The 16,612-nt window shown below is 43.9% G+C and overlaps 1 protein-coding gene across 5 annotated transcripts in view; it reads left to right on the forward strand.

The window, feature by feature from the left end:
• LOC106578455 (dual specificity tyrosine-phosphorylation-regulated kinase 1B) overlaps positions 1-16,612 on the forward strand; it is a 70,730-nt gene that overhangs the window by 40,799 nt on the left and 13,319 nt on the right. Inside the window, exons 1-2 of one of the 5 annotated variants that reach the window (XM_014157267.3) lie at positions 2,322-2,952; positions 16,171-16,316. In XM_014157267.3, coding sequence (XP_014012742.2) covers positions 2,808-2,952; positions 16,171-16,316 — 291 coding nt within the window. In that variant the 5' untranslated portion in view covers positions 2,322-2,807. Of the gene's footprint in view, positions 1-2,321; positions 2,953-16,170; positions 16,317-16,612 lie in introns of those variants that run through there. The other 4 variants (XM_014157278.3, XM_014157274.3, XM_014157286.3 and 1 more) reach the window with 4 other exon arrangements.

Raw genomic sequence — 16,612 nt, forward strand, 5'->3', positions numbered from 1 at the left:
TGTGTGTGTGGTGTATGTACATGTGTGTGTGTGTATGTATATGTGTGTGTATGTATGTATATGTGTGTGTATGTATGTATATGTGTGTATATATATGTGCGATATATATATATATATATATAATGTGTATGTATGTTGTGGTGTGTATGTAGTGTGTGTGTGTATATATGTATGTATGTATGTATGTATGTGTGTAGTAGTATGTATGATGTGTGTGTGGTGTGTGTGTGTGTGTGTGTGTGTGTGTGTATGTATGTATGTATGTATGTATGTATGTATGTATATATATATATATATATATATATATATATATATATATATATGTATGTATATATAAATAATGTATGTATATATGTATATGTAAAGTGTATATATATCTGCCTGTTACTATAAATGGAGAGGAGCAACTTGGTGGCGCAACTACTCTCGAAAAGGGGGGATGCGAAAAGTCTCAGGGTTGACATCATGTAGCTGTGTGTGTTACAATATTTCAAGTACCCCGCGTGTAATTTCACATAAACAGGGAAATAAAACTATGCGTAATGTCTCCTTGCTGTACTGTGACTCTAGGTAGCCCCGATAATTTAAGAGTTTTAAAGATTAATGTGCATGGAGCTGCGTCAACTCCGCTGCTATCGGAGTGTATCTCCACAGCCCCCCTGCGCTCGAATAGCTGTTGGAACAATCCGCATCACAGGGTGTGGATCCGGAGCCGGCCAGAAAGGGTAGCCAGCACAGGGAGTAATAACGGGAGAGGGGTGAATATGAGTTAATGCTACCCGGGAAGAACACCACCTCGGAGGTGAATATCCTGCAAGAAAAATCAGAGGATTGAATGAAAATATAGTTAATTGTTTGACCTGGAGGTATCAAAGGCGACAGGAGCGTGAGGAGAGAGAATCGAGCCACGTACAAAAGCTCCGAACTGACTGGCAGCGAACGACTGCGTAGAAGACAGTGTGAGAGGGAGGTGACAGTGTTGAAAAGTCTATTGCTTTTGATCATTTGGATCTACGGAGTATTGGGTTTTGTTTTAAAGGCACGTTTTTATTTTACTTTCGCGGGGATCAAGACTCACTTCCGGAAACCCACTTTATTTTTTGTTGAGCAGTCGCAACAGTTTTTGAATCAAAACTGACGAACAGACTCCAAAACCGGAATATTGTACTGTCGTCAATGTCTTGTCAGACGAGATACGTCAATTAAAATATAAATATTATCTGGGAGAGTGCGGACCGGATCTATTGCTATAAATATTATATTCAAGTATTTTACATTCTGTAGTTAACAAACAGCCTTTGCCACCCAAGTGAACTGGCGAGAGAGAAGGATACATTGTTGCTGCGTATGAGGACGCGTCTCTGCCACATCAAATCAAAATTTAATATTCACCTTTTTTTATCATCAAGAGAGGCGCATTGACTCTCCCTAGATCAGAGACTTTGGAATAGAGAGCAAGAAACTGACACTGAAAACGGTTTTACTTTTGTTGTGCCTTGGAATACACTTACTTGCACATGAGCACTTTGCTTTGTCATATTTATTTTTGCATGCACGTGTTTATTTCTTCTTCCTGCACAGATAACATTTTTCACAAGCTAAAGGTTGTTGTCACTCGCGTTTTTAGTTCCGTGTCCCTCTCCTCCCACCCTTTCGACCTGGCAGCGCTTAAGGTCACCAGTTAACTGCGGACTTCGCTAGTTCCGTTCAAGGGGGAAGGGAAGATTTTCATGTTTGTGCATCTGGTGGAAGAGACAAAGACAAAAAGCTTTTACTGTGGATGATTTATCTCTCTGAACTGTACCTTTTGTGTCACTGGATTAAACCACGAGGTTGAAGTCTGGGAAAGAAAACAGCACAGATGTTTTGGATTGCTTTCACCTGCTTATTTTTTGACTGATTAGTTCACAATAGGATACTTACACGGAATCTAAGAGGCAAAGGCTATTTTTAGAGTGATGGGGTAAATGCTGGTAGTTGGAAATTGAGACCCCCACCCTCAGCCCACCAACACTTCCAGCTTTAGCTCTGGTTCCATTGTCAGCTGCTGAATTATCAAAACTGGAAATCCGAGTGGGGGTCCTGTCTCAGTCAAGCTCCCAGATATACATCTCACCCTGTTCTACTTTCTGACTGTATCGTCTTTGTATCTTTGACTGGAATTAAACTTATTTTTCAGCACGGAAAACAAGGAACAATGCATGAGAAACTGCACTTATAAGAAGCAAACTTGAGTAACCAAATATTTTCTTCCCCATATACACAGAGAAGTATTATATATATATATTATAATATATATATATATACATATATATATATATATATTAAATAAGAAATAGCTATGAATTATATAAGAATATGTAGTTTAAATAATTATATTATATTTTTACGTCAGAAATAAATAAGCATTGTTGCCTGAAACCCAGTTCATTGCCTTAGAGAAACATAGTAATAAAGAATACCGAGGAAAGACGACGTGAAACTTTTTTGGAAACAAGTTAATGGTGCCTTTTTAGTTTCGTTGGTTCCTAATGTCTCCACCACTTCAGGATTGAATTGTTGACAAAGAAATATTTTTGTGTGAAACCCTTACATACCTGCCTTTCCGGTTCAAACCTGAGTTTTATTGTTGTTGGATGTATATTGCTGGATTGCAGAGATTTCTGAAGATTTCTGAGGCGAGGATTACCCCTTCACTCTACACTTGATGCATCCTCATAGTTTTCCAAAGTAATTTTTGGAATCCCCAAATTATAAACTTTGACTTGATTTCTGGGATACAGCAGCCCAACACACAAGAGTTTCAGATGGTGATCACTTCGTCAGTGGAGGAGAAGTCGCAGCCTTCTAACAGAATGGTCGCAAATCTGCCGACCGAATCCTGGATCAACAACCCAGAGCAAAATCGCTACTTACCAACTCAGTCACACCTACTCCGGAAACCGACAAAAAGTTAGTACCAATATTGTTGGTTTGTGAATGAGTATACACACTCACAGTTGAACAAACAGACACACACTCACTCACTCTCTCACTAAGCACATGTGTTGTTAACTTTTAGTGGATCAATCTAAGCAAAGATAGTTATTTGTCATACTTGAATAATGAGTGTGGAATTATAAGTGGTAAAGTATGTTGTTATTGCATCACCTGTGTAGTTCTCTGTGAGACCCCCTCCTCTCTTCCAAAAGGTTCACCACCTCTGTGGGATGATGTCATGAAACTTTTGTAGCATGTGATATCCTCAATGCTCTTAGTTGAGATATGAGTATTGTGTATCCTTACATGTTCATCCTGTATGACACAAACTGATAAGACCGATGTTCATTATAGCATGAGTTGGATCAAGATGTGTTTGTCTATGGCACCAACTTCCTGGTTTCTCTTGGTTGGTTCAATGCTTGTAAATGTTCGGTGTTGTGAGCTGAAGCAGTTTGTGGTCTCTGACTTGAGGATTGTTTATGCATAGTTTTGACTTGAGCGTTGTTTTTGCGTAGTTCTCACTTGAGTGTTGTTCATGCATAGTTTCTGCGATCTGTGGTGTTGATAACACTGTGGCGCTTATCATCCTCCTCAAAGTCATGAACAATCACAAAACTGTGTGCCATTGTAAAAAAACTAAAAAGAAGCAAGCATTATACTGATGACGTAATGAGAGGAGGGCGAGAGAATCGGGGAAAGACCTATCCATTCTTTCCATAAGAGTCGGAGGATTAAACTTGAAGCTGCAGAGCTCCATTGGTCGGTGGCCTACTACTGTTCTCATGGATGCATCAAGTACAGTTTTCATCATTGTTGTAGAGCACTTCGGTGGAAAAGCATACACATGTTTTAATGTAGTAGAATGGAACTAATACAAATATTGTAATGTTTTGTTACTGGCATAACAATGATGTAATTACAGAATCAACCTGTTCATATTGTTCTGACTTCATTTTCTTAACTCAGGTTGGATAAAACCATTTTTTAACATCTATCTCAACAATAGCTGTGCTAGAGCATAAAAGTTTATAATTTGAAGTTGTTTTAGGTTTATTTTAATAGGGCCGGGGATTCCCAGAAATGCTCATCACAAAAACTCAAGCAAACCCCACCTAGAGGAGTTCCACCTAGGAGACCCCAACCCCCTTCCCCTTCTCCTTTCCCACAATTGTCTCCAGCCACTTGTTCAAACAATTCTGGGAATAAATTCATTCCCTTTCAAGGTTACTGTTGCCCAGGTGTTACTACTGCAGTCCATTGATCTTTTGGTCCCAGTGTTTCCATGGATGGACACATGCCTTTTATGTTCTGCACAGCTGTGCTCTACTTGTAAGAGTCATGTGGTTCACACTTCAGCGTGTTTTACCATGACAGCCAGGCAGCTGGGAAATCCTAGCGAAGCTGGGAGTTCCACTGTGTGTGTGTGTGTGTGTGTGTGTGTGTGTGTGTGTGTGTGTGTGTGTGTGTGTGTGTGTGTGTGTGTGTGTGTGTGTGAGGTTGCAAAACAACTTTATTGATCTGAGTGTTAAACCTCATAGCCTGTAATGGGGCCCCTCCACCTCCATGTGTCCTATCCTTTTCTAGGGGCCTGATGCATATTCTTTTTCATTCTCAGGTTACGTTTGTATCACCTCTGTTGTGGAGATTCCCTTAAAGTTTCACAGGGTTACATAATATTTGACATTTGGGCAATTCACAGTTTATTTTACGAGTAGCATGACAGATTTATGTTGTTGCTGTATAAGTCAAGTGCTTCACGGAATCCCTGCCCCTGGGGAATTGCACATCTTATGTTCTGTCACGTTTCACAGTATCTGACTGTTTTAGATTCTCACTGTCTGGACCTGCTGGATCAATACAGGTCAATCAAAAGCAACACCTGGACCTACAGGGGTTTGAACTACTTTTGAACACCAGGCTTATTATTGTGTTATTACAGAGGATGTAGCCTGTTTTATTAATGACAAAGATACCTTAGTGTGGTGACATTCAGGCAGTGAACAGCCAGGTCTGTGTTAGTACAGGAAGCAGCTTGTGGAGATGGTGATGCCTATTCAATGGACGGAAGAATAAATGTGGAAGTGGAGGGAGAGTTGGGGTGGGGTAGATGAAGGCATGAATGAATACTGAGTTAGGGAGACAATTTTCCAGTTTTTGTAATGCTCTTCTGTTTATACTTTAATTTTATTATTTATTTGTGGAATGTTTTCCCATTCTTGCCTAGTTCCGGCATTGGCTCAAGAAGGGAATTCAATTATCCGTCAATCGTTTATCCACTTAATGCTCTTTAGATATAAATTACTTAATTGGCCCATTTTTAAGAACGTTTTCAAACAAGCAATCTAAAGCTTCTACGAGGACGACCACACCAGCCCCCCCCCCCCCCCCCCCACTGATCCCAGCATGGTAGCAGGAAGGCACTGACACCGCCATTGGTCAGACAGTCAATCACAGTCAGTCATGCACTTTGTCCATGGATGTGCCCTTGATGCTTTACATTGTAGCACTTATTTTAAGGTCACAGCTTTCCATGGTGCCGTTTATCTCAGGAGTTTCCCATAAAACTTAAGCGAGTTATCGGCATGCGGCTGAGAGGCCAGGATAAAGGTTGGGTTGAAAAGTGAAGCACGAGGAGGACACTTGTTGAATAGCTGACGGGATTCACCTTGTAGACTGCTTAGTGTACAGTAGTTTAATGCAGATTCGCCCCCATAAGCCTTAAATTGGATTGCAGCTTGGCTCAGGAAAGGGCTGTCTGTGTCCCTCGCTGGCCTGTCGTCCCATCCTCCTGCTGAGAGACTCCCTTTCATGACAGTGAGCCGCCACTGAAGTGGGCACAGTGTCTGGGGGTTACATTGACATTTAGAAGCTGGTTGGTAGAAGTCTAGTAGATATTAAACAAGGTTTCTGCTTGATCAGAAATAAAACTTATCATGCACTGAAATAACTTGACTTGGTGATTATCTAAGTTGGTGGCCAGAACATTTTGGCAGTTGGAAAGTTATTTAGTCGCCCCGCCTCCCCTCAACCATAACTATTTCTCACTGGCCAGACCTCACTCCTCATATTGCTATCTCTATTGGAGGGGGGTAGGGAGATGGTGACACTTCGAGTCCACGTTTACAGTTGAGTGCATAACTTTTTAATGTTGCCATTATCACTTCCTAGTAACAGCGATTTAGCAGGCTAATTGTAAATCAACACACAGCTGTAGTTGTCAATTGTAACTCGAAGCTCCTCTCTGGACTTTAAGAGGTATCAGACTCTGTGAGACATGAGTGGGAAGTGCAGTCTTTATACCCTCATATCTGAGTGACTTTACAGCTATATCCCCCTTTAATTTAAGTTATTTTTATCTGAGTATCCAACTGACTCGTTCTCTGCTGCCTATTTCTGTCCTCACAGTGTGGTGCGGGCGGAGCGGCCGTGTGTAGGTTACTGACTTAGTTTTAGGGCCCTGAGTAACTGGGTAAGCATTTCACTGTTAGTCTACACCTGTTGTTTACAAAGTATGTGACAAATAACATTTGATTTAACTGTCTGAAAGATGCTGGAGAGAAATGTAACATGCTTGAGAAAGAGTGTGACTTTCTGTCTGGTTCATTTATTTTCTGTCTGGAAATGTTGAAGATATGATAATAGTTAGGCCAAAGGTAAAGGCATGGTGGGAGCTTCTTTTCCTGAAGTAGAAGAACAAGAGGGAGAAGACGAGGGCCATATCAGAGCTGGGGAAAGAGAACAAATCTCAGGTTAGGCCCTCTGTTAGTGGAGTTTGGACTGTGAGACTGAAAGCAGCGGTATCTGAAGCAGTCACACAAACACCACGTCCCCACCGCTGCCCTTTGCTCCTCCCCTCCCTTCATCTTGTTTGTTTCCTGCACTAATTTATGGTCTAAAGGTGAAACGTCTCGTCCCCTTGCTTACTGTGGTTGAGTCATGTTTATCCTTCTGACTTTCCAGTAAACAAGATACTGAAGTTATCATTCATTCCCCCCTCCAAGAATGTGACTGAAGTGATGCAATCAATGCTCTTGATTGCTGTGTTTTTAACAAGATCCCCAGACTGTATTGCCTGTTGGACTGTGTTGTGTTTGGTGTGGTTACAGTTAGTGGCAGGTGCCTGTTACAATGAGCCTGTCCTCCTATAGCTCCTCCCACCAGCCTCCTCTGGTGTAGAGGTGGTGGTGGTGGAGTGGTGCTCTATAAGCTGCTGTCCCTTGAGATTGTCCCCCTCTGTGGAATGTGATTCATGTGAAAGTTGGTGTCATGTGGAGGTAAACAAATGCACCATCCAATAAATCAGTCTGGATTGAGTATCCTTGTTGTAGCTTAGCTGGGAGGAGCTGGTATACAGGGTTAGGGGGGACCTCTCTGCAACGCTCCCAAGTCTGTCAAAATGGCCCTTTAGTCTTCACCCCTTCGCTTCACACTAGTTAAAAACGTTAAAGGGTAGGAAGCATGAGTTTTTACTCACCAATGTAACACAGTGTGGTCAAAGACATAGTAACTTAGTTGGAGTCATGGTTACCTACAAGTACAAACATAGTTATGTTTTTGGGTTATTACGTATTTATTACCTTATTCCTGGATAGCTTCTAAACTACCCAGAATGCACTATTTCTCAGTAATTTGGAGGATCTATGCTGTGCTACTGAGTTTGTATGCTTGCTCAGCAGCTATCTTAAGCTGGCTAATGTTAGCCAGTAGCCATGCTAGTATTTAATTCAATTCCAGACCATGTGTTGGCGGTGGTGACCTACAATCCACCAATCACAGGAAGTATGATGTAAACAAGAAGTAGATGGGGCATGTAGGGCAATGGACACGGCAGGCTCTAGTGCCTTCGTGCAGTGGGCTTGTCTGTTCTCCTTTTTGTTTTTGTCAACTTTTCGGCATGTTCTCTAACGTTAGCTGTCTAGTTAGCTTACTGGATAAGATAACTGCAAATAGCTAACATTCTTTGATAACTGGTTAGATGGCGTTATGTGTTTATAAAACTTTGGTTTACTTTAATGTAGCAATAAGCTAGTTGTTAATAGCAACTGTCTGACTCGTGCTCTAGATAACGTTAGCAGCCTGGTAGGGCTAACCTTAGCAGGCTAGTTGGCTAGCAACCTTGCAGGTTGATTTGTAACAATACAATACATTCATGAAGTATTTGCTTCTAAATTGTCTGAAAATGTAATTGAATGCAATAGTCATGAGTGCAAACAATTTGGTTGAACTTTAAGTTATACATTGTGTTAGTTTACCACCCCTTCGACCTCCTCTCAACCTCCCCTCCCCAACACCCCCTTTGATGACGCAAGCTTGAAAGGAAAACATGTTATTGTGTAGCAGAAGCAGAGCTCAGTTTGCTTGTAGCCTGTACCTGCAGCCCCAGCCGTCCCACATCTCCTAGCAGACAACCCCCCCCCACCCCACTCTGCACCCCTCCCCCCCAGCCTCTCCCCTGCTGCGCATCACTCACAGTATCCACGCTGACACAGCCACTTCCATTACGGAAAGCACATAAAACATTTAGCAAGCAAACTCTCCCCTGCCTCTCTCGCTCTCTCTCTGACTCTCTCCTCCTCTCTGTCTTTCTCTTGTTTTTTCATAAGTAAAAAAGTTGTGACTTCCCTCTCTGCTTCCTCCACCTGAAGAATCAGACTGACCTCTCCTGTTGGCAGGCAGGACTAGGTGGATAGCTGCTGCCTCTACAGGAGCTGACATGCCCAGGCGGCTGCCCACCAAAGGAGCTTGGTCACTCTGAGATCGATTAGAGCTGGTCAGTCTAATGAGTTAGTCCAGAGCTGAGGAGAACCTGCAGCCGTCCTAAGATGTGAACAAGCCCTTCTCAAAGGGGGGTGAGAACCTAAGGTCCTTTGGGTCACATTTGAAACTTGTTGGTTAAGGGAGTGGTTTAGATGCTGTAGGTTGCTAAGTTTTTGCCAACGATGCCAAACACCTGACCCGAGAGGCATGGGAAAGCTTGCACAACGTCGTGTGTGTGTTTGATAGCTCCTGTTGTGCCAGCAGGGGTTTCAGGCAGCAGATTAGCTTCAGTCGTTGCTGACAAGATGGGCATTTGGATTGGCCAGCAGGAAGAGAAACATAATTTAAAAAAAATACATCAAACGCTGGGTACTAAGCACATCCTCATCCATACCAGCTCTCTCTCTCTCTGTTGTAGAAGTTGTCGAGCCAGAGCCCAGAAAGTACCACGGCCACAAATCGTCCTGTACCAGGGCTGTCGTCGGCCCTCCTTTCCCATTGCATTTGGGAGAGGATTTAGTTATATTTGTATGTACTGTGTGAGCGCTCAATTTACCAGTGTCACTGTTTGATGAGAGAGGTCGACCCAGATGGTTGTTATTTATAGCTTTCAGTCTGACTCAGCTTTGGGGGGCTGACTGTCTAAAGTTCATTGGGGGCATAGCGGGCGTGTTGGGGTAGAGGGGTCGGTACGAGGGGGTGACCAGGTAAGGAGAAGCTGGCATGGAAACTCTAGTTTGATGACACAGAAATTACACCTCATGGGGACTTTTGAGTCATGTACCTGTTACTTGAAGCAGTAGAGGATTTATCATTGTCTTTTATGTAGTGTTCTGTTTGACACTGTGGCTGGTCTTCAGAGACCTTTTGGGTGGCTGCATGTTGGACCCCTCCTCCCTCTCAACTGGCCCCCACTGCTACACCCAAACACAGACGCTTCCACTCGAGGGACACACTTAGGTTTCTGTGGATCACTGGGGCGTGTGGGGTGGGACATCACTCCTGCTCCTGTTCTGATGAATAATCTTGTTTCCTCCTCCACTTTGACTCACAGTGCCAGACACAGGGATGACATCTTTCACTTCCTGAGAATCCTACTAGCCCCCCTTCCCCCCTCCGCTCCACTCCTTGCTGCTAGATGTGTTAGGCACAGTCAGTGTGTGGGTGGTCAAGAGGAAATGAGGAAGAGCATTGGCTGCTCTCAAATAAATAAAGCACTCTGTTGCTGCCCGCCAGCCGGCGCTGTGAGCAGGCCAGTGATATGAGGAGGTTTAGCTGGTGTCTGGGCATTAGCAGGTGGAGATTGTCACCAGGAGGACAAGGAGTTTTTCCTGACCTGGACTCAGTTTATAAGCCTAATCGGCAGTCAGTTCACTCCATAGGATGGCTCACACTTCAGTGAATGCCCAGAACTTCCTCCTCTATCAAACTACTGTGATCGGTCATATGATGTTAGGTACTTCCCTCCGGCCTGTCTTCATCCTGTTGGATTGTATCCGAAGCCAAGGTGGTTGTATTTTCAGTCCAGTGATTGACAATGACCTGATGTACAAGTCAGTCATGTCATGACAATGATCTGATGCACCAATCATGTTGGGCTGTGCAGGCTGGAAGCGGACATTACCGCTGTGTCCTGATTGGATTGTTGCCCGGCATGTGGAAGCAAGAGTATGACATTTGACCTTTGAGAAGTAGCTAATAGTCAGGGTCAGTACAGTGAGGGTCCAGAGCCTTTACACTGAGGGACATACTGAGATTCTAGACAACTAGAGGTTTCATGTGGAGGGACACACAGGTACATTATGACATAGAACTTGACAGATGGAATGTCATATTCATGATGTACAAGCAGCCAGTCTTGCATACACACATTACATTCTATCTCTCCCTCGCTCTCACACCCCCTCTTTCACAGTCTGGGCCTGAAAAGCGCAGTGTCAGAGTGCGCAGTATTTGTGTCTCAGCTGTGCCTGTCCCTCAGTGCCAGCGAGCCGGCTGTTCCGGGAGAGAGGAGCATGAGTGTCCGCAGTGACCTGACCTGGCCCAGACACAGTGGGCACCTCGAGGGCATGGGCTTAGCTTCCCCTGCCACACTCCCTCGCTCTCGCTGGGTCTGCACTCTGCATGAGGTCAGCTCAGAGACAGTTCTAGAAGAAGATTTAGCTTTTGGAACTTTCTATTGACAGTGGTGCCTTCTCTTGTGACCACTGACAATGGACAGGATCAGTCAGGAAAGTAGTCTGGCTGTCGTCAGCGTGACAGAAGGGAAAGTTTTCTATTTACTGTTGTTCTAAACACAGTAACTTGTTGGCAGCATTGAGTTGCTGTCTTCAAAGTTCAAGGTGATTTTACCATTCACAGAGGGAGCTCTAACGTTACTGCGTTACCTGCCTGTTACCTGGCTCTGTCAGTTGTGCCTGTATGAGAGCTTGGAGATCCTGACCGGACAGTGGAGAGATGACGGTGGTCCTCCTTGCCCGTGTTGTGGCGGCGAGTGTGTTAATGTGTGTTGTTAGCATGTCAGTGTACCAGCCAGGCATCCACAGTGTTGTTGCATGAGTGGGAGGGTAATGGACACCAGTGACTTGTACAGTGGGAAACCGGAGGCCAAAAAGCTTCCTTTTGCTTTTTACACTCTATCCCTTCCTTCCATCATCCCCCCCCCCCCCGCCTTTTGCCCTGTGTCCAACTTTGGCTTGGTGGCACCACTACTCCCGATACCCTAACAGGGTATAAGAGGGGCCGACACGGGCGGGGGGAGGGACGGTGGGTTCAGCTGTTAGCCTTACACCCCCCCCCCCCCACACCATTTCCTTCCTGTTCCTTAGAGACAGATAGTGGGCTGGTCTGTTGCTATGGTGACACACTGATTGGCAGCTGTATTTGGTCAGCTGTAGAGAGGTGTGGTGGGATACCTCATGGTCCATGCACGGTTAATTGGTGCAAATGATTACTTCAGACACCCCTGTCTGTATATATTTAACCCAGTCCGATTTGACACTTGAATAAGTGAGGATGAATTCTACCCTGTGCAGTACACCTGTGTGTCTGTCTATAGATGGCTGTGTGCCCTTACCTACTATATTTTATTAATATCCAGCCCCATTAGAGACAACATTTGTGTGAGTGCTTTGGCCGGTTGGGTGAGAGAGACTGGGTGAGAGAGACTGGAGGAGAGTGAAATAGAGGGAGGGCGAGAGCGGCATTGTGGGAAGGGTTGCTGATACAGCACAAGCTACCAGGTTTATTTATAGAGACCTCGCCGCCCAGCCCTTGGATACTAGCAGCCAATGAGCAGCCAGAGAGGAAGGGGGTGTCACACTCAGGAAGTTCTCAATGTGTTCAGTTCAGCATTTAAAGGAACAGTGTGACATTTCTCAGTGCTCTGCAGATAGCCCTCATAACTATCGTCATATCCCTCCCAACTGAGGCCAGGGCAGAACAAGGCCTCTCATAACAACAGCAGTTTCAGTGCGTTATGAAATTTCTCTTCTGTTTTTTCTAGACCGGTTTTCTACAGTTTTTCTCGCAATTCTGATCCCAGTGCATCTACAGTCATTACAGTAGCATGAAACCACAACATTGCAGGTGCAGCTGTCCTTTAGTTTGACCATTTAAACGGTGTTGTATTGTTAACCTCTCACAATGCATGGCCAATACTGATGGAGATTTATTAAACAGTCTTTGCTGTAGAACATTGTCGTATTGATCTGAAAGGCTGATTAACTGTAACACTGTAAGCTCTGGATACAGGTCTGGTGTGAGTGCGGTTACATGCACACAATAATGCAATTATTGTGGATAGTCAGATTAATATAATAGTTTGATTAAACTGTTTACATGCTTTGCAAGAAGAAGGATTTCCATAATAGTCCTGTTTACATGGACACATCTGAGATCAGGCTTCCTGGAAATAAATGTTCTACCACAGCGAGCATATTCCATTTCGAGTTTGGACAAAGTTTGTATGCGAATACGACTTCTAAAACGCATATATGTTTTTCCAAACACACTTCACTTGGGCTAAAGAGGGAGGCTCGCTCTGCTGGTGCTAACACATGCGCAAATCAAAGACACCGCTGGAATGTCGGCGTTCACATGTCCTAATAATTAAAAAGATTGCTCAGAAAAACGGGTGTTTTAAGATGAGCAGAGTAAGGTGTTTACATGACAATTGCATTATCCGCCTAATCAGTTTAATATTGAATTATTAGTGTACCGGAGACATACTGTGTGTGTGTTTCAAGTTTTATTAGTCGAATGTACAGGATACACATGACGTACATTGTTCAATAAGGTGCTTACTTGCAAGTTCCTTCTTAACAACAGCAATAAGAAATATTATAAATATTTGTGTCCGAGTGTTTCTCTCTGTATCTGTGCTGAGACAGAAAGCAGTTTGAGATGAGTCGCGTATGTAATGTTTCCTCCTTCCCTCTCAGCCCACTCCTGATGCCAGTGGTGGGACTCATCCTGTCATAGGAGGGAATGCGTGCAGTCACCCTTCAGGATTGATGGTGCTCAGACGTGCTGTTTTGCACTTTGTTTAAACTACGGCCATTGATCGGCGGGCTATTTCAAGTTGTAATGTGTCGTTGATAAATTTCACCCCCGTTATTCCTCACTTTAAAAGCATTGGCTGTGAAATATCTCATCAATTTTATATACCCCCTTTTTTCATATTCTTCTTTCTGCACTTTACCGGAGACATGCAATTAATCTGTTGGTTTTGCAGGACACTAGCACGGTGGTCAAGGTTTTCATCAGCAATTTAGGACATTGCACTGTAAGATGCGTTGAAAGGGTTTGCACTAAAAGTAACCAAACCATTGAACAGGATATGCTGTTGGTACTGTTCAGTAGTGTAAGGTCATTGGTGCCCCATGTCCTCTGTTTAATCTTCCTCACATCTGGAGGGAAGAACAGAGTTGGGGACGGACAGACTGTATAAATTAAGGGACATCATTTCCCTGTCTTTTGACATTTGACCGGCAGCATTTTTAATTTACCGGACATTTGAGAGATTTACCGGACCCATATGCATTGGATGCATAACCTGATTAGGGCGTCCACCCAGAGTGCTCAGAATGACAGAAATCGCATTTCACATGATGGTAATTCATATTAACAGAACATGCAAGTTGAGGATACAACGATGTGCGGTCCATCTTACTGAATTCTGACGTGCACTTTGAAGATGTTAGAATAACTGCACGTTTACTTTTCCTCAGCCAACAAGAAGAGTAATGAACAGTAAAATCACTAGCCTATGTCAATCTACTATCCCCCATAGTGGAAATGTTTACATGTTCTATTGGTCAGCTTGTCGAGAAAGAAGTAGCCTATTCCAAACAGACTCTGGGACAGTTGTGGGACGATAGATCCCAAATTCATACAACCAGTAGGCCTAGGCTACATGAAAAGGATTGATGCAACCGATCAAAACGTTTAGCTTCAAATGTTGATAAAATATTAGTTCACATTATAAGCCCAGCAATGCGCACAAGGTAGTAGGCTACGCGCGAATGTTCGTTCCATAATGCCGTTCGTGGGAAAACACCGTTAGCAAAGCGTACTGCATATGCGAGTGGTTTCATGTGACAGAGATGGAAATATCTGTTAGAAATGTAGAAAGAGGGAGATCTAATGTGCAACAACTAGCACGGGTTGCTAATATGACTAGTATTGCGCTTTGGCTACTGAACAATGAAAGAAAAGTTGCTAGAAATAATTATCTCGAATATGGTCTGGTTTTGGCTAGGCTACTTTGAGGCAAGGTAAGACATGCCTCATATGGAGTAAAATGTTCATGTTTCAAACAATTAAGTATATGTTTTCAAAATGCGTACTTTCTCCAGCTCATTGCAAAATGGTGTGTGACACGCTGATGAAGCCTGCTTTTCGTTTCCTATGCATTTTCTGTTTGAGACGCTGTCTGACAGATTTTTCCACTGTATCTGTACGCTGTAGGTGTGTGATAAATATGATACATAACGAATATACTGTATATGCGCCAATTTAATTCCACTAAATTATGCAAATGAACCTATAGACCGATAAGCATGACCAGTCAAGTGTATTTCCCATCGACTGGTATTTCCATCAATGAATAGGCTAAAAATCATTATTTTGCATTGTTTTGGCCGGCGCCAATTTTATTTAGCCATCTATTACAGGTTAACGGAAACCCTGGTCTAAACTTAAACTTTTATTCAAACTTTAACCTAGAACAACCAGGATGAACGTCTTGTCGTAAACATTCTACCATCTAGGTCAAAGTGTAGTCTGACTCCGTATGTGTTTAATGCCAGTGGAATGAGTTTCCAGGCTGGTTTGCTGAGCCACTTGCGAATGTTTTTGTACAAGCGCCCTCTAGCTAAGTGAGTGAGAGAGGTCAAAATTCTGTGGAGGCCAGGGTTTACCCAGGAGCCAGCGATCCAAACTGCTGTGTCTTGGCATTGGTGGAAATTAGGCTTGAGCGTGCGGCGCTGTCAAAACCACACCGGACTGATCTTACCAAGCCTGTTGTGTTCCAGCCACTTTAGCTCGACTGCAGTCAAACTGCAGGCAAAGCAAAGTCTCAAGACTGCAGAGAATCTCAGTCAAGTTGAACCTGGGATTCTGACAGAAAGACAAGTCTGGTGGAACTTAATGACAAAGCAAAACAGCACACTAAACAGTGACTCGTAATTTTTTGGGAAGGATGATGCAACAGTCTTGTCACACAGTGGTTTGTCCCATTGAAGCTCTAACCCACATTGTCCATCTTTGCTAGCTACCTTGATAGAATCAGAAGATTTTAGTGCTCACAACATTAACCAAACCATTTTTGTTGCTGAAGTTCCATCTTCTATATCTTGTGAGAAGCCACCTCTCCTTTTGTCTTTTCATATAAAAGCAGGAGTTGGAGAGAAAGTTCTGCTTGGAAATGTCCTCCTGGTTTTGAGGCGTGATAATGTGGACTACTGACCTCCACAAAGGTCTCTTATATCTTTCTCTCTGTCACGCACACTCTCACTCACAGACACACCGGCTTTGTCAGATTGACCTGCGCTAATGCTGATTCTGCTGAAACAGGACACCCTCTTGCATAGAGATATTTCACTCCACCATTATTTGTGTGGTCTTTCTGGCAGGGAGCTAAATGGCCCTGTGGAGTGGTACCCTACTAAGTAGCCACCCCACCCTCTTGCTCTACATCCTTGATAGGGTGTATGTGTGTGACTTCAAAGAACAGCCAAGAAGGGTGTGTGAGAGAGCACATGTGTGCTTTTCCTCTGCAGTGCAGTGCTCGTGCCCACACCCACAGCAGTGCCAGTGTATGTATGATGAGTTAGGAAGCTTCATGTCGATGTATTTTTTTCTATAAACCTCTCCCTCTCTCTCGTCCTTTCTCCCCCTTCCCTCCATCTCTCCGTCTATCCTGCGAAGGTGGAAGCAGCTCAGGATGCAAGCCCCCCTCCTCTACCCTCTGCCAGCCTGCCGCCTTGGGCTTCTCCCCCGCTGAGCCAACCATGTCGAGCCAGCACAGCCACCCCTCCTTCAGCAACATCCACTCCATGGCTGAACAGCAGCAGGTACCCAGCGGCTAACGCCCTCACAGGACACTGCTCTAATGCTCTGTTTAGAATAATACTCTGTTTAGGAACTGACCTTATACTGACGCTATACACACACACACAACCTGACGCTATTCACATACACCCTTATACTGACGCTATACACACACACACAACCTGACGCTATTCACATACACCCTTATACTGACGCTATACACACCCACAACTCATCACGTGCACGTAGGTATTAGCATCACATACTGAATGGACATAATGAGAGGCTACCTACCTGTTGGATTGTAATATACATCCAC

Source organism: Salmo salar, chromosome 02 (genome assembly GCF_965601325.2).
Source record: "Salmo salar chromosome 02, fSalSal1, whole genome shotgun sequence".
Classification (NCBI taxonomy): Eukaryota; Metazoa; Chordata; class Actinopteri; order Salmoniformes; family Salmonidae; genus Salmo; species Salmo salar.